At 44.5% G+C, this 27,503-nt stretch overlaps 1 protein-coding gene across 2 annotated transcripts in view; it reads left to right on the plus strand.

Moving 5' to 3' along the window:
- The first annotated feature begins 3,237 nt into the window (after positions 1–3,237).
- The window catches only part of ADGRF5 (adhesion G protein-coupled receptor F5), a 49,458-nt gene continuing 25,192 nt past the window's right edge, over positions 3,238–27,503 (plus strand). The window contains exons 1-5 of one of the 2 annotated variants that reach the window (XM_068421642.1): positions 3,238–3,326; positions 22,072–22,225; positions 23,574–23,704; positions 25,621–25,681; positions 26,861–27,031. In XM_068421642.1, coding sequence (XP_068277743.1) covers positions 23,600–23,704; positions 25,621–25,681; positions 26,861–27,031 — 337 coding nt within the window. In that variant the 5' untranslated portion in view covers positions 3,238–3,326; positions 22,072–22,225; positions 23,574–23,599. The remainder of the gene's footprint in view (positions 3,327–22,071; positions 22,226–23,573; positions 23,705–25,620; positions 25,682–26,860; positions 27,032–27,503) is intronic. The other variant, XM_068422276.1, reaches the window with a different exon arrangement.

The raw sequence follows: 27,503 nt of genomic DNA on the forward strand, positions 1-27,503 counted from the left end.
CCTTTGCTGTCCCTGTCCACGTTAAAAGCGTTGCAGCTCACTTGATGGTCGTGACATTTCCTTGATGACAGGAGAGGCTTGTGAGATACCTGCTATATTATCCTTCTAGTGACCTGTGGCATTTAATGATTTATATTGGATATAGTTGCACTGAGATGCCCCAGCCAAGTTCAGAGCCCCATAGTGCTCAGTGCTGCACAAGCTGATTAAGTTTTACCATGCAAAGAGAGAGCACAGGATATAGAAAAAAAAAAAAGATGATAGGACTCTCCCGAGGTCCTGCAATTCTTTCCTAATCTCTAAAACAGATTAATCCAAACCTAGGCATACCTTGCATTTACTTATGCCTGCTCAAATATCAAGAGTTCAGACTTTCCTCGTTCCCTTCAAAATTTTTATGTCCAGCCTAAGCACCAGTCTGCACTTCGGCAAATTGAACTGTTGGATGATGCTGTTGCTGAACCATGTGTCCTGGTTATAGGGATAACATTTATAGAATTAATTTTTTGTTACATTTTGTTTCAGTTTGTGGCCAGCCATGGTAATTAAGGCCATTAGCAGTTAAATCCAGGGCAGCTGACCCAGGCTGGCCCACAGGTGTATTCTATATCATTAATGTCAGGTTCACTATAAATGGGAAAGATTTTTAGTCTGTTTTCTTCTCCCTTCCCTCTTCTTCTCCTCTCTTCTCAACAGTTATGATCCCTGGAGGAACTTGCCACTGCTCTATGGGCTGAGTAGAACTCTGTGTCTTTTGTATTAGTATTGATATTGGTTTTCTTATTTCATTAAACCTGTTTAAATTTCAACCCATGAGTTTCCCTCCTTTTCCCAATTTCCTTTCTCATCTGGGGAGGGGTCTTGGGTGATAGAACAACTGGTTATTGTTTAGCCCTGGGTGCAGGCTAAATGAAGACGCCATGCCTGTCAGCTCTTATCTTAAAGTCCAAAGAGCCATTCCATTTTGCATAATATAATGACACATTGATTGTAGCAAGGTCTTTCCACAAAGAGTAGTGTTCATCTCTCTTCACTGGAAATGCCATCAATGTAGGTACCTGCTCCTGACCTAGACTTTGAGGTTCCTGTTAGTAAATAGAGAGAATAAGCATCTCTAGTCTGAGGCAATTTAAATACTTTCTTCTAAGCTGTTTTAGATATTTATCTAACCGTTCCCTAGAGTACCCATTTCTCTCCAGTTCCCAGAGTTGACAGTAAAATGTGCCCCAGGCTTTCTTGAAGATTTTAAACTTATCTCGATGTTGAACAGGAATAGTTCTGAAACCTTGGAAACTACTGTGGGGGTGGAAACCATCTTGCACCCAACACCAAACCCACCAGCAAACCATAATATAAATGGGAATAAAAGTCAGGAAAACAAGAATGAACAATAAACATACCATAAGCATTTTCTATATACTTTAAAAACCAGTCACTCAGGTGCTCTACTTTAAAGAAACAATAATTCTATCACTCTAATTGAAGTATCTCAGCAGCATTTTCTTTCCTAGGCAGCTCAACCATCATATTTAACTCATCCCAGTCAGCAGGAGATAAATGGGAATAAAACTTGCAGCTTTAGCCAGACAAAAGGAAATGAAACTGAAAAGCCCACTGACATGGAGTGACTGCTGTTAGATACAGAGGCTGCTGTTAAACATAGGGGAACATGGATCACACTCATTAATTAAAAGCACAAAAAGATGGGGTACACAGCCCAGGCTCCCTCTCTGTCTCTTTCTCTCCATCTCTGTGCAAAAAAAGAAGTGTACGTCAGTGAGCATGAGCATGAGGTGTATTCAGCAGTGAAATGTCCAAATTTCCCTTTTTGCTTTCATAGTCTGAACTGGATCATGATAAAGTAACTAAAAAGTGATCGCAAGTGGAGATATCAAGTTACTAAAATAAATTCCTGTTGTGTCCAGAAAGAAACTATTAGCTGTAGAATCTGGAGTCTTACATACAATTTTGCATCTTAAGACACCCTTAGAAAGATAGTCCAGATGATACATACATCCCCCCACCCCCTGCCAGACCCTGAAACAGAGAGAGACTAGCTGTTCTCAGCTACTTCTACAGTGAAGAAGGAGAAGCTGATACCTTCAGAAAGCAATACTCATCACAGACACTGCATGCCCTGTGCCATCTGATGGGTTGATGTTGGGCCACGGTGCTGTAGTGTGTTATCTTGCAAGAACATCAGAGATGGTGCAAAGCCAGGAGAGACAAAAGCAAGGAGGCCATTACAGTGTCCTTCATTTTATCAGCATAGCCAGGACTGAGCCTTGGGGAACCATCCCACCTTCCTGGGGTGCAGTCATTTGGCTAATGCATGAAAATCCCCCTGTGGGAGCCCCAGGATGAGGCAGCAGGACCTGCACAGCACAGTTTGGGGGTTATTCCAGGGGTAGCTGTCCTTCTGGATGCATGAGTCTGCCCAGATTTCTTCTGTACCTTGACAAGGAGCCCTTGTGCCACAGCTGCATCACTGGAGTGTTGCTGAACATGAGCTCCATGTGGAAAGGCTCTCCTGTATTAATTTGCAGAGCATCTCAGCATCTCTTAGCGTGAAGGGCACCATAGCCAAAAGTCTGAGAAGCACCTACACAACTTCGGCTCCAGATCACTGTGTGTAGTGACAAGTAAAGCTCTTAGAACTGTTTGCTCTAGAAAAAAAAAGTAATTTATTTTACTTCCACTCCCCTGAATGACCAAAAAAAGTGTTTTCATAATCTTGAAACTGCACTCCCCAGCAGCTCTGTGAGCACCCCCGCCCAAGTGTCCCTTGCATTCACTTTCCCCCCGACAGCAGGAAATCGCTTAGAAAATATTTCTCAGGTTCCTTCCTGGCCAGAGGTCATCTCCGTGTTTCAGACCAGCAGGAATCACCGTGTTCTCTGACACAACAAACGGAGAAGGAAGATCTGCCATGCCCATCCAGCACAGTGCTTCCAGGCTTGTGTTTTTTAGCTGCAACTCCACCCCGTGCTGGTGGAGAAGGGATCGGTTCCCACTGATCGCAGGAAAGGGAGGTCACGGGGTTTGCTTGATTAAATCACCACAAGCCAAAAGGTTCTCTCTCTCGCTTACTGAAAATTGTTCACAGGCTGTTTAATTTGTTCCAAAAAGAAAAGCAAAACAAACAACAAACCCCGAGCCCAACAACCAACAGCACACACGGAAAAGCAGGTGTGTCTCGAGCTCTTGGGAAAACAAAGGGCAGAGGCTGAGGCAGGCGTTGACACTTGGATGGGAAGTTTCCTTCCCAGCACAGAAGGACAAGTTTGGAAAAGACTCGGACACGACCAGCGCTCCTTGTCCTACAGGTATGGATGATGTGTGTGAAATGCAGCATCGCTCTCCTTGTGTGCTTGAACAGTTTGGGGCGGGTGAAGGTGGCGCTTGAAGGAGTTTTCAGGGCCAGATTCTGACATTGTACTGCAAGCTTTGCATGACCCGTAAACCTGCCGCAGGTTTCTATGGGGAAAACTGTGATATCAGCGCGTGTTTTGTTTTGTGGTGATTAGTTGAGAGTTTTCTGCAGGATGCTTTTGGCTTTTCAGGGTATGAATTGAGCCATTCAAGCTTCTGAAGTGCTGCTGTCTGTCAACTTGGCTACTGAATCGTAATAGAGGCTACAATTAATCTAGTTTAAGCTCGGGGCTGCAGAGGGAAAGAGGGATGTGCACGGAAATACTGTGTTGATCTGGACTGGATTTATTACCTCCTAAGACATACTACATAGTTCCAGAAAAAAAAAGATCAACTGCAATAGCATTAGGATTTTTGCACTCTGTTTTATGCTTACAGTGGCTGGGATTTGCAATGCAGATAACAGGCGCTGTATTTTTGTCAGCTGTATAAAATGGTGGGTTTGTTTCTTTTAAGAGCAATCTCTTGCATCCCCCTTCATTTTCATATTAGGTGACACTTGCTGACAGGGGAGAGGGACTTGGGCACCCATGGCCACAGGCTGAGACACTGCTGTGTAATGTCTTTGAGTGTCACATTTATCTTGTTTCTCTTCTTTTCTACTTGTGTTTTGAGCTGCTTAAATGAAAGCCAATTCTACGGTGTCATGTTGGAGTGCTGGAATGCTGCTGCCAGTTCTCAGTGTCGGGGGGAGGCAGGGATGCCTTCTGCTGCTTTCACGTCCATTGATGTCTATAACCCCAAAAGTCCTACTCCATCCAAATATCTCTGGTGCAGCAGATCCACTGGTCGCTTAAATGATCGTGATTCGTAAAAAACACAGCTGTGGTATGACCTTGTACAACCTTGTTTCTCTCTCCCCATTGGTGGGAAAGTGATGCTCACCTACGTGCATAAGGAGTTTTTGGATTTGGGGAGGAAAGGTGTTATTGTTTGAATGCAGTAACTCTCGCTTTCAGTGACAGTTTTACGGGAGGCAACGAGCTTGTAACAAGCAAGGGAATAGCAAGGGAAAGGACGTTGGGAACTTGAAAGCCTGAGGCTCCATTTCTCCTTGCTCCATCACTTGCTGTTGAATGGTCAAAATGGCATTTCTCAACCCGCAGATCTTCCTCTCACCCGGAAAATTCCTCATCTATTTCTGTCAATCTGTCTTGCGGTGTCTGGCAACGTTGCAGAACGAAGTGATACGTAAGGAAATTTAGGGACAAATCTTTAGCATCTGCATAGCAGTGACACCTGACTGAAGTCAGTAATGGCTCAGCTCAGCAGGAGCCCGCTGTGAGTGTTTGGCATTTGCCATTATTTAACTTCCCTAGATTCCTCTGAGTTTGCCTCCGGTGATCCAGGTTTAAAAAGCAAACAAACAGAACATGCGTAGGCTCTGGGAAGATATCTTTGTCCTAATCTCCTTGATTATTTTTATTTTTTTAACACCTCTCAGACAGGCTTAATAAGGCAGTTTTCCAAGGTCTGAATTAGAGATGTGGGAAATTCCTCAAACTAGGCAGAGCTTCCTCTCATTGTTAGAACACAAAAGACCAGCATAGTCTTTACTAGAGTTCCTTTTTTAACCCATTCATCTTGATCAAGAAAGCCTCCCAGCTGCTGCCATCGTTCATGGCTGCTATTCGCGGTTTGCCAGAAGAAACAAGGGCTTACAGTAAGCAAGCATGGACGTGAATTGCATCATCCATGAGGGCATCATTAATTTTGGGGCTATATTTGCATATTGTAAATGAAATGGAAAAAGGTTTTCTAAAAAACGGTGAAATGGGGAAACATAACCCCCATTTTCAAGAAGGGAAAAAAGGAAGACCCGGGGAACTACAGGCCGGTCAGCCTCACTTCTGTGCCTGGCAAGATCATGGAGCAGATCCTCCTGGAAACCACGCTAAGGCACATGGAAATCAAGGAGGTGATTGGTGACAGCCAACATGGCTTCACTAAGGGCAAATTGTGCCTGACAAATTTGGTGGCCTTCTACAACGGGGTTACAACACTGGTGAATAAAGAAAGAGCAACTGATGTCATCTACCTGGACTTGTGCAAAGCATTTCACACTGTCCCACACAACATCCTTGTCTCTAAATTGGAGAGTCACAGACTTGATGGATGGACCACTCTGTGGATAAAGAATTGGCTGGATGGTCGCACTCAAAGAGTTACAGTCAATGGCTCAACGTCCAAGTGGACACCAGTGACGAGTGGCATTCCTCAGGGGTCGGTATTGGGACCGGTCCTGTTCAACATCTTTGATGGCGATACGGACAGTGGTATTGAGTGCGCCCTCAGCAAGTTTGCCGATGACACCAAGCTGTGCGGTGTGGTTGACACGCTGGAGAGAAGGGATGCCATCCAGAGGGACCTTGACAGGCTTGAGAGCTGGGCCAGTGCGAACCGCATGAAATTCAACAAGGCCAAGTGCAAGGTCCTGCACGTGGGTCAGGGCAATCCCAAGCACAAATACAGGCTGGGTGGAGAAAGGATTGAGAGCAGCCCTGGGGAGAAGGACTTGGGGGTGATGGTTGACAAGAAGCTCAACATGAGCTGTCAATGTGCGCTTGCAGCCCAGAAGGCCAATTGTATCCTGGGCTGCATCAAAAGCAGCATGGCCAGCAGGTCGAGGGAGGGGATTTTGCCCCTCTACTCTGCTCTCGTGAGACCCCACCTGCAGTACTGCGTTCAGCTCTGGGGCCCCCGACATAAGAAGGACATGGAGCTGTTGGAACGAGTCCAGAGGAGGGCCACAAAAATGATCAGAGGGCTGGAGCACCTCTCCTATGAAGACAGGCTGAGAGAGTTGGGACTGTTCAGCCTGTAGAAGAGAAGGCTCCGGGGAGACCTTCTAGCAGCCTTCCAGTACCTGAAGGGGGCCTACAGGAAAGCGGGAGAGGGAATATTTACAAGGGCATGGAGTGATAGGACGAGGGGGAATGGTTTTAAACTGACAGAGGGTAGATTTAGATTAGCTATTAGGATGAAATTCTTTCCTGTGAGGGTGGTGAGACACTGGAACAGGTTGCCCAGAGAAGCTGTGGCTGCCCCCTCCCTGGCAGTGTTCAAGGCCAGGTTGGATGGGGCTTTGAGCAACCTGGTCTAGAGGAAAGGTGTCCCTGCCTGTGGCAGCGGGGTTGGAACTAAATGATCTTTAAGGTCCCTTCCAACCCAAACCATTCAATGATTCTATGATTCTATGAAATGTACTTGCACTTGAAACTGGAATTATTTGCTGCTGGAATTAATCTCAGCCCTGGGTAAGTATCATGGCTTTTTAAGACCAAATGGAATGAATCTACAGTAAAACCAAACTCCTTCCAGAAAGCCATTTCCAGTTTTCCATGAAACAGTTTCTTAGGACTGTGATCTCAAAGAGCAGTCCAGTTGCCAATCATGAGTTGATCCACCGTAATTGCATGATTATGAAGAGTTTATTTCTCATATGATCTTGCATGTTGCTCAGCCTGCCTATGGGCAGTTAGCACCCATGAACTCATCTGATCCAGCACCTGGTGTGTGTGGTAACGAAGCAGCAGCTTGTCCCCCTTATCTGTGCTCAGCAGCATCCTGCATGAGGACTGAGCCAGCACTGGGTGAGGGCAGAAACTGAGGGACAGTGATGGTGGCCCTTCAGTGGGCTGGAGGGGTTGTATTAGGAAAAATGGGTGAGATGGAAGGCACAAGGTGGATGTGCAGGAACAGGGAGCATGGGAAAGAGCTTGCAAAAGATGATTTACAATGGCTAGTTTCTCTCTGATGGAGGAATGATCCACTCCACGTTTTTTACAGGAAAGAGCAGTTCCTGCAGAGCAGCTAACTCACCGTGGCAGGTTGTCTAGTAATTACAGTACAATATTTGCATGTTCTAATGCTGTGCTGGTGGACTTTGTTAAGGAATTTTTTACTATATTTGCAGCCTGTTCTGAGGGCTTGTCTGCTTCTGGTGGTGGCCTGTAAGAGGAGGTTTCACTCTGACAACAATCCTGTGACATGGCATGGACGTTGTAACCTTAATCCATCATTTCTGCACCCAGCCCATATCTTCTCACCAAACTTCAGCTTATCCCTGTGGAAACCTGTAATGAATTCTGCCCCAAAGCCTTCCCCTCTCCATCATAACTCCCATCTGAGCAAACCAAACAAGATGGGAGTACTGGGTCTGGCTGGGATGGAGTTAACTTTCTTCATAACGGCACATAAGGTGCTGTGTTTTGGATTTGTGGCTAAAACAGTGTTGCTAGCACACCAATGTTTTGGCTGTTGTTGAGCAGTGCTTGCACAGCATCAAGGCTTTCTTTTTTTTCCCCCTTTCCTTCTGTAGTGAGTGTACTGGGGGTTGGGAGGGGCTACAGCTAGGAAGGCTGACCCGAATTCACAAAAGGGATATTTCAAACCATATAACACCATGTTCAGTAATAAAAAAAACAGTGGCAGGGGGCAGGGCTGTCTTCCAAGGTGGCCATTGCTTGGAGACTTGCTGGGCATCGATCTGCTTGTGGGAGATGGTGAGTGATCGCCTTTGCTTCACTTGTCTTTCTTTCCTCTTTCTTTCCCTTATTAACCTGTATTTATCTCAACCCACTAGTTTTCTCACTTTTTTCTCTTCCCATTCTCTCCCCATCCTGCTAGCAGGTGGGCAGTGTGTGAGTGGCTGTGTGGGTGCCTAGCTGCAGGCCAGGGTCAACCCACCACCATAGGATATCTAGCCCACCTTTTAGACACCTTCTAACGGACCGCTTTTGAAAAAACAGAAAGATTTTCCCAGCCCAGAAAAAAACTTTACCTCACTTGTGTCAGCTCGATCAGCTGTTTTACACAAAGTAATATTTGTTTTAGGAAGAACTCAAAGGTCACCTAAAATGGACCACTCCTGGCATTAAAATCCTTCCTTCTGGCTGAAAGGGGAGCTGTGCCTCATTTGCCGTCTAGGTATTTCTACAGCTCTCGCTTCATCAGGCTGTTAGTTCAAGCACTGATGGGTTATCCCTGCCCTAGGTTCTCTCCAAACACCCTGTGAAGTAGGGACAGCTAATACCATCCTTGTTTGGCAGCAGAGAACTGAAGCACAGAGACAGGGAGGGTCTGCTTACATGGTTGGCTGCTGTCAACACAGGCTCCACTTAAACCGACCTCAACAGGAGAGAAAATGCTGTGGCAGGCCCGGTTTGAGGATGCCTGTGAGTAGCAGAGTTGTATGTATTCCCCATTTAAATCTTAATATGAAACATTAATTTCCAAATGCCTTCCCCAAAAACATAATAGAGCTGTGATCTAGTATGTAATTTACTGTCCTCGGAAATTCCTCAAAACAGCAGAGCTTCCCCCGATTGTTCATGCACAGAGGAAAAGCTCTACTACAATTCCTGCTTCGGCTCGCTCCTGTGACCACAGGCTTGGCCCTAGACAACCATCAGGCTGAGCGTGTAAAAACCATCTTCATTCCAAAACTGTCCCTACGTGCCTTATGACAGGCTGTTCACAGCATGCCCCTTGCTCCTGAAATTGTTTTACCGTTCCTTCTTGAGGGAGAAATTCTTTAAATTCCTGCATGGGGTCCCTAAAATCTGGGTCAACCTGTCCTATGGCTGAGATCCCGGATGAGCCTGTGCGTGTCTCAAGTCTCTCTGGCTGTAAAACAGGACTGATGGCACTTCCTTCCTTCCTCTCACTATCCGTCCTGTTTCAAGCCTATGGCTTCAAGAGTCCAATTGCCGTTCACAACCATGGCCTTTATGTCAGTCAGGACACACAAGATGTAAGAATCATAGAATCATAGAACGGTTTGGGTTGGAACAATCATCTAGTTCCACCCCCTTTGCCATTGGCAGAGACACCTTCCACTAGACCAGGTTGCTCAAAGCCTCATCCAACCTGGCCTTGAACACTGCCAGGGAGGGGCAGCCACAGCTTCTCTGGGCAAGGTGTGCCAGTTCCTCACCACCCTCACTGGAAAGAATATCTGTCTTCCTAATATCTAATCTAAATCTACTCTCTTTCAGTTTAAAAGCATTACCCCTTATCCTATCACTACACTCCCTGACAAAGAGTCCTTCCCCGTCTTTCCTGTAGGCCCCCTTTAAGTACTGGAAGGTCTCCCTGTATCCTTCTCTTCTCCAGGCTAAACAACCCCAACTCTCTCAGCCTGTCCTCACAGGGGAAGTGTTCTGTCCTGTTAGTGCAGATCTGTCTCAAAAGCTGCCCACTCTTTTCCTAAATGCTTTATTTATGGCCAGCCTTCAAAGGTGGCTCCAGCACTGTTTCAGCATCATAGTACCAAACTTGGTGAAGACCTAATCCATCTGACAGCAGCTAAGGGAGGCTTCCCTTGTCTCTAATGTAAGTGCAGATGCTTTTGAGGGTGTTAAAGCAGAGGAGATTCCTACTGAAGTAAGACTTACTATTGCCTGTACAGTCAGTGGAGAGAAACACTGGTGTCTCTGAAGATTTGTCATGGGAGATGCCACCAAAATAGGCACCAACCTTGTCTCATTGAGGGCAGAGGAGCTAAAGAATATTCCTAATCTTGAAACACACATTTTACCTTAGGGAATGCTAGGACTAGGAGAAACACATGCAACAGCAACAGTGCTGTGTGAGAGACTGGAGTTGTTCCCTAGCACTAAGGCCATCTGTCAGGGCACATCTCACCTCCATATGCCTGAACTCTCCTTTTCCCTCTAAAACAAGCCAGCCTAGGCTCTGCTGCTGACTGGGAACAGCCCCTGGCCCATACTGCCTTTTGAATAATTTCTGTGAATCTTGGCATTGGCTGAGATGCATTGGCAGGTCATCTACTCTGGGCTTACATCTCATGCCTGGTGTTTGTTTAAGCTCTCCGAAGGCACCACAGGGCCTGAGAAATGCCACTCCTCTACCCATCTCAGTGTTGGATCTCAGAGCAAACCTGTCAGGTGCAAGTTGTCTTTGCGTTGCCATGATTTTACACCGTGTGGGCCCAACATGCACCAAAGAGGTTCACAAGGCTGGACCATCCCTGATCTGAATCTGAAGTGTGATGCCATTTTGAATGAGGCCAACATCTGTCTGAAGTCTGATATCCCTTAAAGTCTTATGAACATTAGTAAAACAAACTAGTCCCATACGTGTTGTTGATATTCTGTCTTGATCTCACACCTAATGCCAATGATGAAGACGAAAGAGCTCTGATGATTTCGAAAGTGTTATAGACAAGCACAGCCTTTGAAGAAGTTATATACTAGTAGTAGCTAGCATTTCTGAGTTATCCTGTGCTCTGGAAGACAGACCAGTACAAAAATAGTAAGGCTGGAATTGAGATCAGTGGAACAAAATATAAACAATTATTTTTTTATCTCAGGCTTGATCATTACAGAAGGGAATTATGAGATACAGACAACAGAGACCTGCTTTCAGTGATCTGGGGGATTTTCCTCCATTTATATGATTCTTTGTGCAAAAGACGGATGCTATTTTGTACTTCTACATTTTTGTTGCTAGGTGTGACAGGCCAGGCCCTCAGCCAGGAAACTCCTGCTGTCCAGAGCAGGATTATACAAACTCCAAACGGCTGACACCTACACAACTTGCAGTAGCTTCCTATACAGCCAGCTGCGCTTGCAGCAATAACAGGAAAAAAATCAAGAGGTTAATAAAATGAAATGAGCAGGAAGCATGCAGTCATCAGACTTTCTAGTACTTCAGTCTATAGAAGTAACCCGTGGCTGGCCTGACTTAGGGACCTAATCCAAAACTCATTGAAGCCCATGGAAATTCCACTTCAACGGATGTTGTTAGACCTCACTCTTCTCTATATCGGTATGGAAGTACATGGAGAGTTCCACCTTCTCTGTACTCACACAGTGCTGAGCTCCAAATCTCTTGCTTCGTTAATGCTAGCTGTGAGATAGGCCTGCCACTAATAACTGCAGGTGCTCCAAAAACGATGAGGAGAAGAAGGGAAAGTTTATGGCTACATCCCTTCCCCCATGCCAGCCATCAGAGGTGAGCAGATGCATGCTGGCATGTGCTTTTCCACAGCCTTTCAAAACATACGGCACTCGGCTACGTGCAAAGAGCTGGAATAGCAGAGTGGAACTCATTGTTTCACATTTTCTGTTTTATTTCTTTTATTTGTTTCTTCTACAAAACCCCAATGCAAAGGTCTGGCAAGACCCTTTAGCTGGAGTTGAGCAGAACCTCCTGAGCAGAGGTGAGAAAGAAATGCCAGAAAGAGGGCAAGAACTGGGCAAGGCTTTCTTTTCCCAGTTAAGTGCTGATTTAAATGCCTTTTTCACTTTGATTTCAGCTACTACTATTTTCAGCCTGGCATATTAATGTGTCATGTGGCACAGGAAGCATTCATCCCTTCACTTACGAGTGCCACGGCATCCGTTTTCACACAACTAACTCACAAAAAACAAAAATTGCCCCCACAGCCGCCCTGAAAACTAAATCTCTGCTCAAGTCCTACAGATCCCTTAGAATACCTGCTAGCTCAGCCCCCTGCACCATGCTAGGCACAAAGCTGGAATAACACAGTTCCTCAAACATCACAGAGAAAGTATCTCATAGCCTGTTTATTGCCTGTTTGAATCCTTATCACTAAGCAGTTCAGTTTAGAGTCCTTGATTATTTTGTGTTTATTTTATTTTTGTTCTCATTCAGATGTGTTATCTAAGGTCAGTGCAACTTCCCCTGCCCCCCCCTTTCCCTTTTAGCCAACTCTCCCATGAAATATTGTTGTGCCTGGGTGTGTGTTTCTTAAAGTCATTGTGTGTTTTATGTCTGAAACAAACATTGTCTGATCATCCAACTTATTACGCACTACCCAAAGGTCATGTTTTATGCACAGAAGGGAAAGCTCTTCTGTTGAGGCTGAGGAAGTGCAAACTGGATGGTCACTGAAAACAAGAGCTTTAGATCCAGAGATCGAGTCTCTGAAAAAATGCTCAGTGGCTGTTTGAAAAGGGTAAACCAGGGCTCGGTTGCTATAAGCTATTGGGCAGCCATGGAGCTAGACTGTCTTGTGCCAGCCACGTATCTGCTCCCTTCACACCTTCTGATCTTTAGCAGCTCCTGGTTCTCTCTCCATGTGTCCTTCACCTCCACATATCTCATGGCACCATAGGCCTTTCATACAAAATACCTAAAGGGAAGCAGAACTATTTAGACTAGATACAAGGAAGAAATTTCTTACAATGAGGGTAGTGAAACACTGAAGGGAGGTGGTAGATGCCCGATCCCTGGAAACATTCAAGGTCAGGTTGGACAGGGCTCTGAGAAACCTGATCTAGTTGAAGATGTCCCTGCTCACTGCAGGGGGCTTGGACTAGAGGACTTTTAAAGGTCCTTTCCAACCCAAACCATTCTATGATTCTATTTAAGTCACAGGAAAATGCTGGCATGGGGACAAATGAGCTTAATTCAGTTCAAAAAATATATAGCCTAATTGGAAAGATGCAGAGCAGAACAAGTGCTAAAGAGGTGGGATGGCTGCTGTGTTAAAATGACATAGGACTCTACAGCCTAGACAACTGATGGGGAATTTTAAAAGTGATCTATGCTGCTACGAGGCCATGGAGAAAATGCACCATCCAGTTTGATATTCAAGGACAAAACCTGACCCTAATAAGTGGCAGATTCACAGTAAGCAAAGGAGATATAGACCTCCTTGCTCCTGGATGTTGTGGATGTTGGACACTTTCCTGGGTTTTCTTATAGTTTACTTCATTTTGCGTAAGCTTGATAGGACATTAAGGGCTGTTAAACACCCAGGTCTTGCCTCTGCCTCCAGAAGTCCCTGTACCTCTGACAGACAGAGATGGAAAGAACATTCTGAAGATCTGCTGCTACAAGCTTACTTTGCTTGTGTAAAACACTTCCCTGGGGCCTCTGCTGTAGCTCACATTGGGTAAGAAGTGACTGGGCTAAAGGATCCTTGGGTCCAACCAAGTGCAAATCTGCTTATGGCATTAAGCAACCACTGCCCATTACAAAGGTTGGGGAACAGTCTCTCAGAGTGAACAAAGGAGGAAAAACACAGAACTGCCTGCTTTTACAATGAGGCTTGACAATCCTCTAAAACAGAACATAGGAAGCTAACCACACAGGGTGGTCACAGGCTCAGTGACCCAGGATATGTCTTACAGCCCTAGGAGAGGGCCAAGAGCTGAGGCTGTGGACTAATATTGACATCACAAAGAACTCTGCTGGTTGAAGACCTGTTGTGACTACAGAGTTGTTTGTTATCCTCCTCCTGCTGATGACAAAGATGTGTTCATCTCTACTTCTGCACAAGAGAGGCCACATTCCCAGACACAGAATATGAAAAAGTTACAGCCATCATCAATGAAATACCTCTGTCTGGGATGGCTGCATGAGGACGGATAATTCTGTGTGTTCTAACACAGAAACGCTTGTTTCAACTTACACTTCTGCATTCATGAGCCCTTACCAAAGATGCCACTCCAGGGTGGGTGCTTCTTTATTTGCCCTCATCAGTTACTTATAGACATTGACAAGATTCCCCTGTGCCTTTCCTTTTCCAGGCTAAACAGTCCCAGCTCTCTCAGCCTCTCCTGGTATGACAGATGCTCCAGCCCTTCATGGCCCTTTGCTAGACTCACTCCAGTATGCCTATGTCTCTCTCATACTGGGGAGCCTGGGAAATGGACACTGTGCTTCAGATGCATCCATAACCAGGAAATCTTCTCATCATTAACTCTGGTATCAAATGAGAAATGTTGTCCCAAAGACTCTAGAAAGAAGACATGGCTGGGCAGGCTAAGAGAGGTTACCAAATGTGTCTGCCTGTAAGAAACAAGAGAGTGGAAATCTGGGAGTCAGACAGAAGGATAAGGTGGAATAAGCCAGGTCTCACTGAGTGAACTGGGGTCACCTGAGCTGGGGAACCCGAGTAACAAGCCACAGGGCTGTTAGAGGCTCTATAGAAGCAGTTTGGCCACCAGACATGAGCTACCAAACCCTGCTGCATGGGACAATGCAGCATGTCAACAATATATTACTTCTGGCTCTAGTACAACCCAAGTGTCTCTACACCTTCCTACACTGGTAAGGCCAAAAAAGCCATGAGCTATGTGGGCATCATCTCCCTGCTAAAGACAGAGGCATGTAGTCTGAAGAAAAACTAGTCCTCAGCAGGCCTTTCCTATCCCAACACAGTGAAATGGCTGTAAGTGCAGGTGAACTTTGTCACGTACCCTCATGAGAGAGGCAGGCCAGAGGTCTAGCATTAGTGTGGTAACTTCCCAGACAGGTCAGCTGTACAGCTAGCCAGCAACTGGGACAGTGCTAACGTCTTGCCTAATGTGGCAGGCTGTTTTGCACCTTCCTCACTCCCTGATGCTTAGCCAGTAACTATGGCAGTTAATGCTCATTCACGTCAGAATGCCCTCACTGATCCAGCATATTGCTGTTCTTCACTGACAGGCAGTAAGTCCAACTGTGAACTCTTCTGGGAGGGCTAGGGTGAGGTACTGTCCAGACTGTGTTGAAATGCTCATGGAAAGTTCTGTTGACTGCTCTCAGAGCATTAGAACTGCTTGAAGGATGTGATAATTTGGCCATTCAGCTGGGCAGTATTTTCTGTGTTGTCCATTACCTGGCTGAGTGGTTCCTATTCCAGCTACTGTGCCTTGCAAACATTAGTCTGGCAGAGTTATTTTCTTCTTGCAGGAAGTCCTGCTTGGTCATGGTATGATTTGAGCCTGATGATCTGCAGATAGCTGGGACTAAACAATTTTAATTTTCCATGTAGACTATTTCAGTATGTAAAAAGGTCATCACCAATTCACGGGAAGGCTTACAGAGGAATAGAGGAATTTAAAGTCATAGGTCAAGAAGAAAAAGTATATGCTTCATAAACGAGCATGGAAAATATGACTTGATGTAGAAGAGGGTGTGAACCAGAGCCCTTCTCTGGAAATATCATTTTTGGGAAACTCTTGATAAGGCTGTAGATACAGTGCACCTCCTCTGTGCTTAGACCAGTGGGAATGTTGTGCTGGAGTGGTCCAGAAAGGAATTCCTGAACTTGTCTAAGAATGGATATATCAGAGTCCAAACACAGCTCTCAGTACAGAGCTCGGTGGTCTTGCATATCTCCTCTGGGTCTCTTTGAACTCAGACATTGCACAGAAATTGAAGCAGTGTAGAGAAACAGAAAGAGGTAATTAGAAGAGGTCAATAAACAATCTACCTGGCGCCCCATTGCCGCAAACTCACATGCAGGCAGAATCAAGGGCTCTCTTCCATGTCAGCAATTTTATTGCCTGTTCTTAAAAACCTCCACCGAAGAGAACTTTGCAGCTACCCTGGGTAGCCTAATTCAGTGCTTCTAACTTTTACAGTTACTCATTTTCCATAGTCACCAACGTATTTATCTTTGTTTCAGATTGTGTGATTTGACATCATCCTTCATCCAGCTACTGCTGTGAACATTTATGTCGGTCCTTTACCAAGTGACAGACTGTTATTGTGTCCTTAACTGAATCTTCTCCTATCTAAACCAAACAACCTTCAGCTTGTTTACAAGCTCATACTCTGCTCATGTCTTAGCATTCACATGGCTCTCCTTTGGATGCTCTCCAATACAGCAACATCTGGACACAGCACTCCAGCCAGGGCATCAACAGCATCAAGTAGAGCACTTCTGTTACCTTTTAGGTCTTAAATTAAAAATACTTGTTAATAAACTTCATAATGAGATTAGAATAAAATTCAGAATGAGATTAGCCTTATTTTCAACAACATCATGCTGAGTGGAGTTAGGTAGCAATTTGCTAGGACTCCCACCAGATTCTTTTCTGCAGGACTGAGGTGGGCAAAACTGTATAAAGTCATGTGAGAGATACGATAAATGAAGCCCCAGGCATTGCCAGATTCACCCCAAAACCTTTTATCTCAAAGTAATCTGCCTATTAATTCCAATATACTTGGGATTCACTCTGTCCTTCCATTTCTAAAACACATCTCGCTGAGGGGCTGACCACACAAAATTCAGACTCAAGGATAAGAAGAATGGCAAATGGTGTAAGAACCTGCAGTGTTGCATCCAGCTTCTGAGAGGTTTTGCCATCTTTTTCTGGGTTTGGGATATAAGTGGCAATGAGATTTGCTTACATAAATTGCTGAGATTAGATTCTAGGATGAGACTGAGGTGTTAACCGCCAGGACTGGAATGAAGATGGGTGAGTCAAGAGGGCTGTATCTTGTTAACTTCATTTCTAAGCTGTTTCCACATTTACTTTTGCTTTGAACAGTATCTCTCAGGTTGCACCTCTGTGGGATCATTACCCTGGTCTATTATGTTCATGCCAGATGAAACATGTTCACATGCTTTTATAACAGCACATTTCCAGTGAATTACAGGATCAGCATAGCTCTGCCTTGTTTTGGGTGACTGCTCCTTGTTTAGAGCAGATATCCTCTGACACACCTTTTCCTTGCTTTCCTGAGCCTGTGATGGCTCTCTAAGTGCAGTCTCAGATGTTTAAAATAAAAGTGTTTGGAGATTGAAGCTTTAAAACTTTAAAATCCAGGAAGCTCACAGTTTCTGGTGACATGACAGTACATGATGAATGTGTACAGGAAAAAACAGCAGGATGATCAGGACATCCCCCTGTGCTCACATACCAAGTCGATTACATACCTCATGTTCTGACATTGTGCAATTTTCACATTCTTCTGCAAAGTGAACCAAGATTTCTCATACCTTTAGGCTGCAGTTTGATGATACACTGTCTTGAGCAGAAACCCTCTTTTAAGGAATCTTTTCACCTTGCTGACATTCTTTCCCAGTCCAACACCCCAAGGTGCTGTTGGTTAAAATTGTTTCAGAGCCATAGCAACAAAAGAAGAAAAAGGAGGAGAGTTTAAATCATATCGGTTTTCCAGTCCAGGGCTGTCAATGGGGAAGGTGTGGATTCACCATGGCTAACTCAGTCTAAGCCAAGCCTGCCCTCGTCTTCACCTCATCCTCTGCGCTGGCACTTCTGCTTATCTAAACCTGCAAGGAGACAGCCAAGGGAGCGACACTGGGTGAAAACTACACAACTCTTTCTGTAGGGATAGACCATGGACTCGTGCTGAACTGCTTACCAGGGCAGAAAGGAAGAGGTCTTCCTTCTCCTTACCCTTCCGCCCTTCCTGCCCACGTCTGTTCTTTCCCCCTTCCCTGCTTGGGGCCACATATCTGCTTCTGTCCTTGCTCTGGCCCTGGCAATCACTGCGCCCTTCTCTGAGCTGATTAAACTTGCTTAGATGAAAGCAAGCTAGACGCCTTGTTGCTGGTTTAGTTTTCTGCAGGGACAGTGAGTTAAATCGGCCCAGAGAGGGGTCTGGAAGACACCAGCACAAGGCCAGCAGCAAAACCTGTCTGCAGAGAGAGAGGTCGTTACACTTAGTGCTGTAGATGTAGCCTCGGTTTTCTGCTTGTTCAGATTCCTGAACCAGACTGGGTGGGCAATAAACCAGACCGATGTCACTGCGGCAGTGGGGACAAGCTGTATGGGCAAGGAGGGCATCAATCATGCCAATTTATTGCCTTAAAACTGATGCAGAATGGCAGGCTGAGGGCTGATCACCACATCATGGGGAGCAGCAGGTGACTAGGTTTGCAGAAAAGAGTCCAGGAATAGGCTGTGTTGCTGCCAAGGACAATGCACCCTCAAGTTGGCTCACTGAGGAGAAGTTTACAGTCACATACCATGATATTCTTAGCATCCGTAGTGAATGCTGGCACCCACACAGGCTGCAGGGCAAACTTTGCTAAACACACATCTCGCTTTCTATGACACAGACCCAGCAAGAGGCAAAATGCTGTGACATGTCTTAGGGATATTTGAAATGGAGCAACTAGCACACTCACCACAGACATTTGATAGAGGATTGAAGACCTGATCCAAGCTCACCGTGGCACAAAAATAACACTACTACTGTAGACAGTTAACACCAAGGGCAACCCAAACTATGCCCAGTGCTGCCATGATGGCCATCCCTCCTGTTCCCCTGAAACAGCCCAAGTCAGCTGGCAACATGACCCTATTGTAACTGCTGGACCAGCCCCAATGTCACAACCCCTTAATTTGGGAAGTAGTGTACAAGTGGGAAAAGCATGTCACCTTATCAGGCATCTTATTGACATTTTTGCTTCCATTTTCCTTCTACAGTGTGACAATGAGTGGCACTTACAGCTTGACTCAGTTGTCTACCTAGGAGACATGTGTCCTCTTGTGATGCCCTGGTGTGTCCCACCTGGCCTTCAAGCTTCTGCACAGCGGCCATGGAGATCCTGGGGCACATCTGCCTACCCCATGAGGCTATCATCCCCCATGGACTTCTGATGAGAAGTGAGGATCTCCACAGGGACTGTTTCCAGTTTGGGAGGGAACAGGAGCTCTTTCCATAGATCTATCTCCTGAATTAATCACTGTTTATAAAATAATCCCCCATAACATGAGTTTAATCCCAGGCTTTTCCACAGAAATTGCACCAGCTCAGTGAGGCACCGCCTCACACACTGCTGTGGAAACAAGTTCCTTTGATAAACCAGCTATGATTGAACACTGTAGGGACAAGGGCTCCATTGTTATTGGGACAGATGTCCCCTGTTTGTGCAGTGGGTTCCTGGCTCCAGATTTTGTTCAAGGTAGAAACACACATAACACATCAGAGTTTCCCCTGGTTTCTGGGAATTTCCAGCTCTTCCCCTCCTTCCACAGTAGCCATCAGAGCTATAGGTCTGCATCTCTGTGCCACTTCTCTGAGGACACCAACGCATGTCCCTAGTGCCTTCCTGGTTCAGCCCACAGCAAGCATGCTGCCAGCTCGGGTAGGAAAACTTTAGGGTTTTCCTCCCTTGTAATTGAAACCAAAGCCCACAAACATTTTGCCATAGCTACAAAACATGATTTTACCGCTTTCAGTCCTCAACACCCTCTTTTGTTAGAACAAAGCAGGTGAGTAACAGCTGTGGAACAAGTTAGTCCACTTCATAAACTAATCTGCAGATAAGACACTGAAGGATTTAGATGAGCCCAGGAGGAAACAATGAGTACTACCTGATGAATGGTATCAGGAAATATATTCTCTTGAAATGCCTTGTGGGTTTCCTGCAGTGGCATCTCTGCTCAGCCTCACACTTGAAAATTGAGTGCAGGCTCTAGAGGCGACTTGTTTTCTGGGCAGTAATAACTTGTTCACCTAATTATACAAGTTCCTGTGTCCTGGTTTCCCTTTGAGAGAGCAGCCTGGGCTGTAGTAGAAAGCAGAGGACATTTAAGATGGATATAATTAGAAGATCATCTTTTTGAATCACCTGAGAAGGTAAACCATATTATATCTCTGAGTGTCTATTTTCTAAAACATATGGAATGGTAACTATTGTGCTGGGTGGATTTGCAAGACAGGGTGTAATTATTTTGCAACAATTATAAAAAAGAGAAACTTACCAAAAAGGTAAAAAGGAGGTCATGTAAATCACCTATGTCCCGGTTAAAGTGAGACTTGTTATTTACCTCTAGGAATCTCCTGTACTTTAGAGTTAAATTTAAACAAATTTTTCAGACTGAATGCTGTGGAGAAGAAGAGATAAGGAATTTCTGGAGAGAGTCCAGCGAAGGGCTACAAAGATGATCAAAGGGCTGGAGCATCTCTCTTATACGAGAGGCTGAGGGAGCTGGGTCTGTTCAGCTTGTAGAAGAGAAGACTGAGAGGGGATCTTATCAACGCTTACAAATACCTTAGGGGTGGGTGTCAAGAAGATGGGGCCAGACTCTTTTCAGTGGTGCCCAGTGACAGGACAAGGGGCAATGGGCACAAACTGAAACATGGGAAGTTCCATCTGAATATGAGGAAAAACTTCTTTGCTGTGAGGGTGACAGAGCCCTGGAACAGGCTGCCCAGGGAGGGTGTGGAGTCTCCTTCTCTGGAGATATTCAAAACCTGACTGGACACAATCCTGTGCAATGTGCTCTAGGTGAACTTGCTTTGGCAGGCGGTTGGACTAGATGATCTCCAGAGGTCCCTTCCAACCCTTAACCATTCTGTGATTCTGTGGTAGCAAACCTGGGTTTCTTTAGCTCTCTGGGGCTTTATAAGTCAAAGATACTTATTGTCGCCCAGGAGACAGTTTGTATGAGAAATTATGGATGTGTCCACATAGCTTCTGTTTTGCCAACTGAAGGCAGATAAATACTTGAGAAACTGCTTGCTGAAAAATTTACAGCAATTCTTTTTTCAGTGAGACATTAAACGAACAAGGGGAACAGCTGTATTACTTGAGAAGGACATTAATATTTTTCCCATTTGCAATTTGATATTTGTTTACTGGTATTCTGGCTTTCTAGGTACTGGTTTGGGATTTTTGGACTTTTGACTAGTTATCAAGCCTGAGAAGCAGCACAGTTCTCATTTCCATGAGTTGTCCTCTAGATGGTTTCTTATGTACGCAATTAATGGTGCATTTAGTCTCAGCTACACTGTTGCACAGAGGCTGTACTTGAAAATAGAGGCTGACGCACAACATTTGAATATGAATGCAAGTTTGTGAACAGCGCAAAAGATACATGCAAAACTGTAGCAGATGCTGTTTAACCTCATCACCAACTTTGTTTAATGACCTTTTTTCCTTTCTATTTTCTGTTTTATCAACCTGTTACCAAAGAAATACAAGTTCTTCATACAGATTAAGCTGTTGTACCATATACTGTAAGCATATGCTGCATATACAAAACTATCAGAAACTTTTGTGTTTCTATTGTTAAATACATGTCACATTCTCAAGGGCTTGTGTCACAGCTTATAACTTGGTAATGTTTCCCTCTTGATCCATTTTGATCCATCTTAGTCTTGGGATCAGCCAGATCCATGGAAGTCTTGAGGCTGTCACAAGTAGATGATGTCTTCAGAACAGCAAAATAGTCTCTTCTGTAGAATGCTGGATAAACTGATGGACATGCCCAGGAAACTAAAGAGACACTTCTTTTCTCTTTTTTTTTTTTTTTTTCCAATTCTGCCAGCCATTGATCCATCAGATGAAAGAGCCTGTAACAGTCTTTTTTTAAATTGGTTTTGAGGTGGGGTGGGAAGATATTCCAAACCAGTGAGATGTCTTTCTTTCTGGTTATTCCTGTATAGAAGTGTAAGAGCAGCCATACTGGGCCAGCTCAAATGTCTAGATAGCACAATTTTCTTTTTTTATTCTCTGTTGCTACCCTAGAATATCTTAAGATTAATTTTCCTTTTTTAATTGCATCTCAGAGTTCAGTTGACATTTCCTGAGATCCCATTTCTGAATGTTAATAGTCAGTGAAGAGTCTGTCACAGAATACATAATGTCAGGATAGTTTCTTTCTATCTTACACTTGTCAGTGCTGAGTTTCATGAATTTCATGACCCAGTCATTCAGTATCCTGTGATCCCTATGCAGATCTTCACAGGTAGACTTCGCTTTTGTTAGTCTCCATCATTTAAAGTTGTCCACAGTGTTGTATCACTAATCACTGCCTTTTCCACATCACTTGAGAACAGAGGGTAAAACACAGGCTTACCCGCATGTTCCTGTGGAGCTCTGGTGACGACATCTCTCTGTTGGAAAAGCAAATAATTTCTTTCTGCTTTTGCCTCCTATCTTTTAACTAGGTCAGTATCCAGGTGAAGTCTCTGTGCAGATGAATCTCTCTAAGAACTACCTTTGGTGAGAAACCCTGACAAACCCCTGCTGCATATCCACATCAGTGACACCAAGTATATTGCTTGGCTATAAGCTCATTGCTGTCCTCTATCCATTCACAAGGTGAGACCACAGATTGTGTTCATGTTATAATTTTCTGTCATGAGCTCTTTTGATCAGGAAAGTCATAGTGAAGCGTCCTGTCTACTTGGGAGCACTAGCTCTGATATGCAATGCGGTGGCAATAGGCAGCCATTGCCAATGTTCAATATCATCTCAGGAGGTGCCGATTTTTCTGCTTTCACCTTGTGATTCACTCAGGCCTTTCAAAGCCTGAGTTTGTATGAACAGCCTTTTCAATACAAAAGGTCATAATTTTACAAAAGCTCATGATTTTAATCAAGTCGATGTTATCCGCTGAGGTACTGCTCAGTAGTATTCTTAAGAGTCTTTTCTCAGTGCTTTCCTTTCTTAAAATGATTTTCACAATCTGCTTGGGTTCTGCTTTTTCCTGTAGCTCTCTACTAGCTGTTAATCCTGGAGCTGGGGAAGTGCTTTGTTAGGAATAATCAGAAAGTGCATATTCATAGCAAAATACATATTTTTACATATTCTGCAGCTCCTTTTCTCTGTTCCCTCTGGTTATATAAAATGTGTCAGCACCTGCTATAAGGGTCCGTGCATGTTTTTCCACTCCCTTTACATTACATCATCCAATCCACTGCATGAATAAATTAGCTTAGGTATTAATGAGTTGGAAAAGGTTGTTTTTTCTGGGTGTCGATTTCAGGCAGCACGTTACACTCTGGTGTATCAGTATTCTTGTGTTCTAGGTTATTTACTTGTTAACATCAGTGCAATTAATGGAGATGTATACTAAAAACTGAAAATGACACATAAGAGAGAGACCACTCTGCATTGTTTTCCTTGTTAGCCAAGGGGTAACAAACACACAGAAATCTCTAGCTGAGCCCATGATGTTACCACAGCCCTCTCTGGAGTGGGAGACAGATGGTAGCAAAGATCTCCCTGCTGCAACGGGACAGGCCCTCACTTACAGCAACATTTCTAACTATTCCCTCATATTCTGGCTGTGCGTTTGCCAAGTACCACTGTGAGGAATAGTTGAAGATCCAAAGTCAACTTTTCTCATGGCAGATGAATTTCTAACACCCCACTTGTCCCTGTTAGGAATCTGCTTAGGGCTCTGCTTTCTCCAAGCATTTTCTTTCTCACTCCTTTTTGAGTAGGTACAGCTGACATGAATAAAAGGAGGTATGAGGGAAACAGTCTGGTGACAGTGGCAGAGGAATAATTACAGATCTTGTTCCATGCTCTGTCTTGCATGGAGTGAACAGGCAGAGTGTGCTGAAAAAGTCTGAACATACCGTTTTTGTAGAGTGTGCTGGTATTTCCTACTGTGTGAGTCAGCTGGACATTCCCTCACCCTTTTTCTTCATTTTCTTTTCAGGCTCTAGAGAGAAGTGTCTGGACAAAATGCCATCCCCAATTACTGCAGGTCTCCGCTTCCTATTTCTACTCATCACAGCTTGTTGCCAGACATCACAGGACTCAAACTTTGATCCGTTTGTCCAATATGTAGTGAGTATCCCTTCCCAGCCCCTCTGGTTTTCATTCGGTCTCTCCTTGGAGCACCCGGCTCCTATAGCTCTCCTTTACACAAAACCTTAGAGGAAGTCAGTATAAGATCAGGTGCGGAAACTGAACCCAGAGTCTCTCCAGTGTGTAAAAGAGGTGGAAAAATCCAGGAACTGGGCTCTTCTTTCTTCCCAGTCTTAAAGCCTCCCCAGAAGGAACTGAGCAAAACTTCTGGTTTCTCACTTGTGTTAGTCTGCAAAGGATTTAAATTGCTGTCCCCGTGGCTAAGCTTAGGTAACAGTTATGTGAGCACTCTTCCTCGATGGGATTCACCCATCCTATGAGAAAGAGAAACCAAATAAATCTTGCCTAGAAGTGGCATGTCAACAAAACTAGCTCAGGCATGGAGATGCTTACAGGTAGGTGACAAGAGTCTCACCACTGTCTTGACAGTAGGACATGAGTACGCATGACCAAAACGCCACTCCGTAGTGACTTGTGTTTAGATGTTGTGGTTGGAGTCAAACATCACTTTGTGTTCAGCCCCTAGCATCACAGGGACCTTAGTTCTGATGGACTGACCAGAACACAATGCACTTTTTTGAGCAGGTTGAAAAAAGGCAAGATGAGGTGAAGAGGAAGGTGGGAACTCCTTAGGCTGTTTCTGCCACCATCCCCTGTCTTGGCAAACCAAGATGCAGCTAATTCCAGCAGCCCCATCTGCCCTAATAGTGACCAAGTATCTTGTTTGATCTGTTTTTTTCAAACCATTTCCAGGCCAGCGCAGGCATTTTCATGAAAAGAATAACACTTTATTTTTTAGCATCATTGATCCATGGTTGATCCTGCAAATGAGTCATCACTTAATGGTGTGAAATATGTGAAGTATTTAAAGATGTAGCAATACCCTGTAGTTGTTTGGCAGAATAATTAAAAAAGGAAACCACTGAGGCCAAACATGGGGGAAGAAGTGGATGACATTGGGCTTTCTGTAACTCTCGCAGCTAAGCTCTAAGGTGAAAGGTAGTACCCCTAGCAGTGCAAAAATGGCAACACACCTTGGGATCTTCACTGCCAGCACAGCTGTGATATGAAGCCCAGCTCTAATCACACACCAGATGGTTCCTTTATGTAAAGAGATGACTTAAGGGTTGCCAAGCTATTCACTCTTTCTGTAAATAAAGATTTCAGTAGGACTCAAGAAATTGGCAAAGCTGCAAATTTCCTGCTTGCGTCTTTGCCTGTTCTTTAGCTTTTCTTGCTAACTGTGGTGCCAGTGTATTTTTAGGACACAATTAAAAAAATAAGATGGTCTGCATCTCATTTGGCTGCACCCTACGTGAACCCAGTCATACTGAAATTGTGCCACCACTGCCCTGGTCAACTGTGTGCTATTGATGGCCCACGAAATAGCTGACGTGACACCTGAGCTGGAGCCAAGACATTTCAATTCCCTTTCTACTACTATTCAGGCTGGCTTTGATGCTGCAGAGCTGGAAGCTCAGAGCAAAGCAAAGGGTAATATGAGTCCGCTTTCTGGACTCAAAGGCTGAGTGGCCAGGTCTCCCAAGCAGTTTGCAAGGCTGGCCCAAGACTGAGAGCACTGCATCAGCCCCGTAGCCTATTTGCAGCTCACACAAAGAATTCCTGCTAAGCTGAGGCAATTGCCTTGCAGAGATGATAGGCAAAGAGGCACCTGCAAAGTCAGTACATCCCTCAGCTGGTGTTTAACATTTCCCTGCTTGGAAGACAGAAATATTCTGTTTGTAGAGGAAAAGGGGGGTGGATAGAGGCAAAGACTGGTAGAGAAAAAAAATTTCTATGCCAGTATTTTCTTCACTAGTTCTCTCATGTCAACAACATCAGCTAAAACGTCGCTTTTTTTTTTTCACAGAGCTTCACTCTCTTTTTTTCCACAGATTGACAGCACGCTAGGAGAGGAAAGCTTCCAGTCAGAGATGCAAAGGCAAAAGCGAAACAGTACGTACACAAATGTATGGTAACAGAGCAAGTTTTTAGTAAGCCAAAGGTGAAATCACTATTGGTGACAGCATCTCTTGAGGTACTGAACTGTGATCATCAAGGAGGAGGTAGTAGTTGTGGTTTAACCCCAGCTGGCAGCCACCAGCAACCGCTTGCTCACTCTTCCCCAGTGGGATGGGGGAGATAATCAGAAGGGAAAAAATGAGAAAACTCATGCGTTGAGATAAAGGCAGTTTAATTGGTAAAGCAAAACAAGGAATTCATTCACTACTTCCCATCGGCAAGCAGGTGTTCAGCCATCTCCAGGAAAGCAGGGCTCCATCATGCAAAGCAGTTGCTTGGGAAGACAAATACCATCACTTCGAACGTCCTCCCCTTCCTTTATCTTCCCCCAGCTTTTATTGCTGAGTGTGATGACATATGTTGTGGATGTCATGCTCCAGGTCATATGGTGTCTGACATCATATTAGTCAGTTGGGGTCAGCTGTCATGCCTGTGTCCCCTTCCAGCTTCTTGTGCACCCCCAGCCTACTTGCTGGGAGGACAGAGTAGGAAAAAGAGAAAGCCCTGACACTGTGTAAGTACTGTTCATCAATAACTAAAACATTGTTGTGTTATCAACACTGTTTTCATCACAAATCCAAAATAGAACCCCATACAAGCTACTGTGAAGAAATTTAACTCTGTCCCAGCCAAAACCAGTACAGTAGTAAAGGCACAAACAAAAGAGGTGTAAACTTCTGACTGGTCAGAGGTTGACCTATATGAGCACAGCTTCTATGCAAGATGAAATACATGGTGTAAAAAAAAACCTGGAGCCTCTTAGCAGGACAGGGGTCACAAGATAGTCCTGTATGGCTATGGTTGACAACCTGTCCACTTGCTGAGTCAAAGGACAGAAGGGATGAGGCAGCTTTTCTCTGTATATATCATGCCATTTATATCAGCTTCCTATTGCTCCGAGGCCAAAGAAATCTGGCTTTTGTCAGACAAGCAGCAGATAAAACATGTGCGGAATATCTGCTGAGTAGGAAGCAAGAAAGTTTCCTAAGCAGAATGGCACACTAAGCTACCATTAAACACTAATGGAGCCCAAATGCTGAAACAGAAGCCATCAATTTATGATTTACCCTCACACACAGCTTTGCAGTCTCATGCTATTTATTTCTCTTTCAGTGCTTACTTTTGACCTTCCCCCTCTGGATTACACTGTTGACGTTGAAGTAAGCCTTATGGATTCATCTTTTCTGGAGCAAATCAAAGATTATCTAAAAAACATGACTCTTCCATTTTCAACAAATATTTCAAATGTAGAAATGACAGTTTCAAACATCAATGTTACAACAGGTGGGTTGGTCATTTATTTTTATATTCTGGGTGATCATGCTTTTTTCCCAATATTTGGTCTCTCCCAGTTTTACCATCCATCACGCTTAGAAATCATCAAAACTGAACTGTCTCTGCTGCCTACTGAAAGACCCAACAACACTGAAGCTCTAGCACACAACAGCATGTTTTGTTATCTGCATCCCACTGCTCCTCTTTATATAATGTTGGCATTAGGAATAGCCCTGAATGCTCTTTTCCTAAGGAAGAGACAAAGACAGAGGAAGCCTAAGTCAAAGGATTTTGCTCCAGTTTGACTAACAAGAAGTCTGAGTTACTTTCAAGTTTCAGGAAGCTGGGACAGCAGTTATCAGACTGTTTACTTCCCTCCACTTCCATTTGGAACGTAAATTGCTGTAAGAGGCTGTGCTCTGACCCTGACAGAGACAGGCTGCATGACGTGCAATGTTTTCCTGATATAACTCACTAAACG

This window comes from Nyctibius grandis, chromosome 1 (assembly GCF_013368605.1).
Source record: "Nyctibius grandis isolate bNycGra1 chromosome 1, bNycGra1.pri, whole genome shotgun sequence".
Classification (NCBI taxonomy): Eukaryota; Metazoa; Chordata; class Aves; order Nyctibiiformes; family Nyctibiidae; genus Nyctibius; species Nyctibius grandis.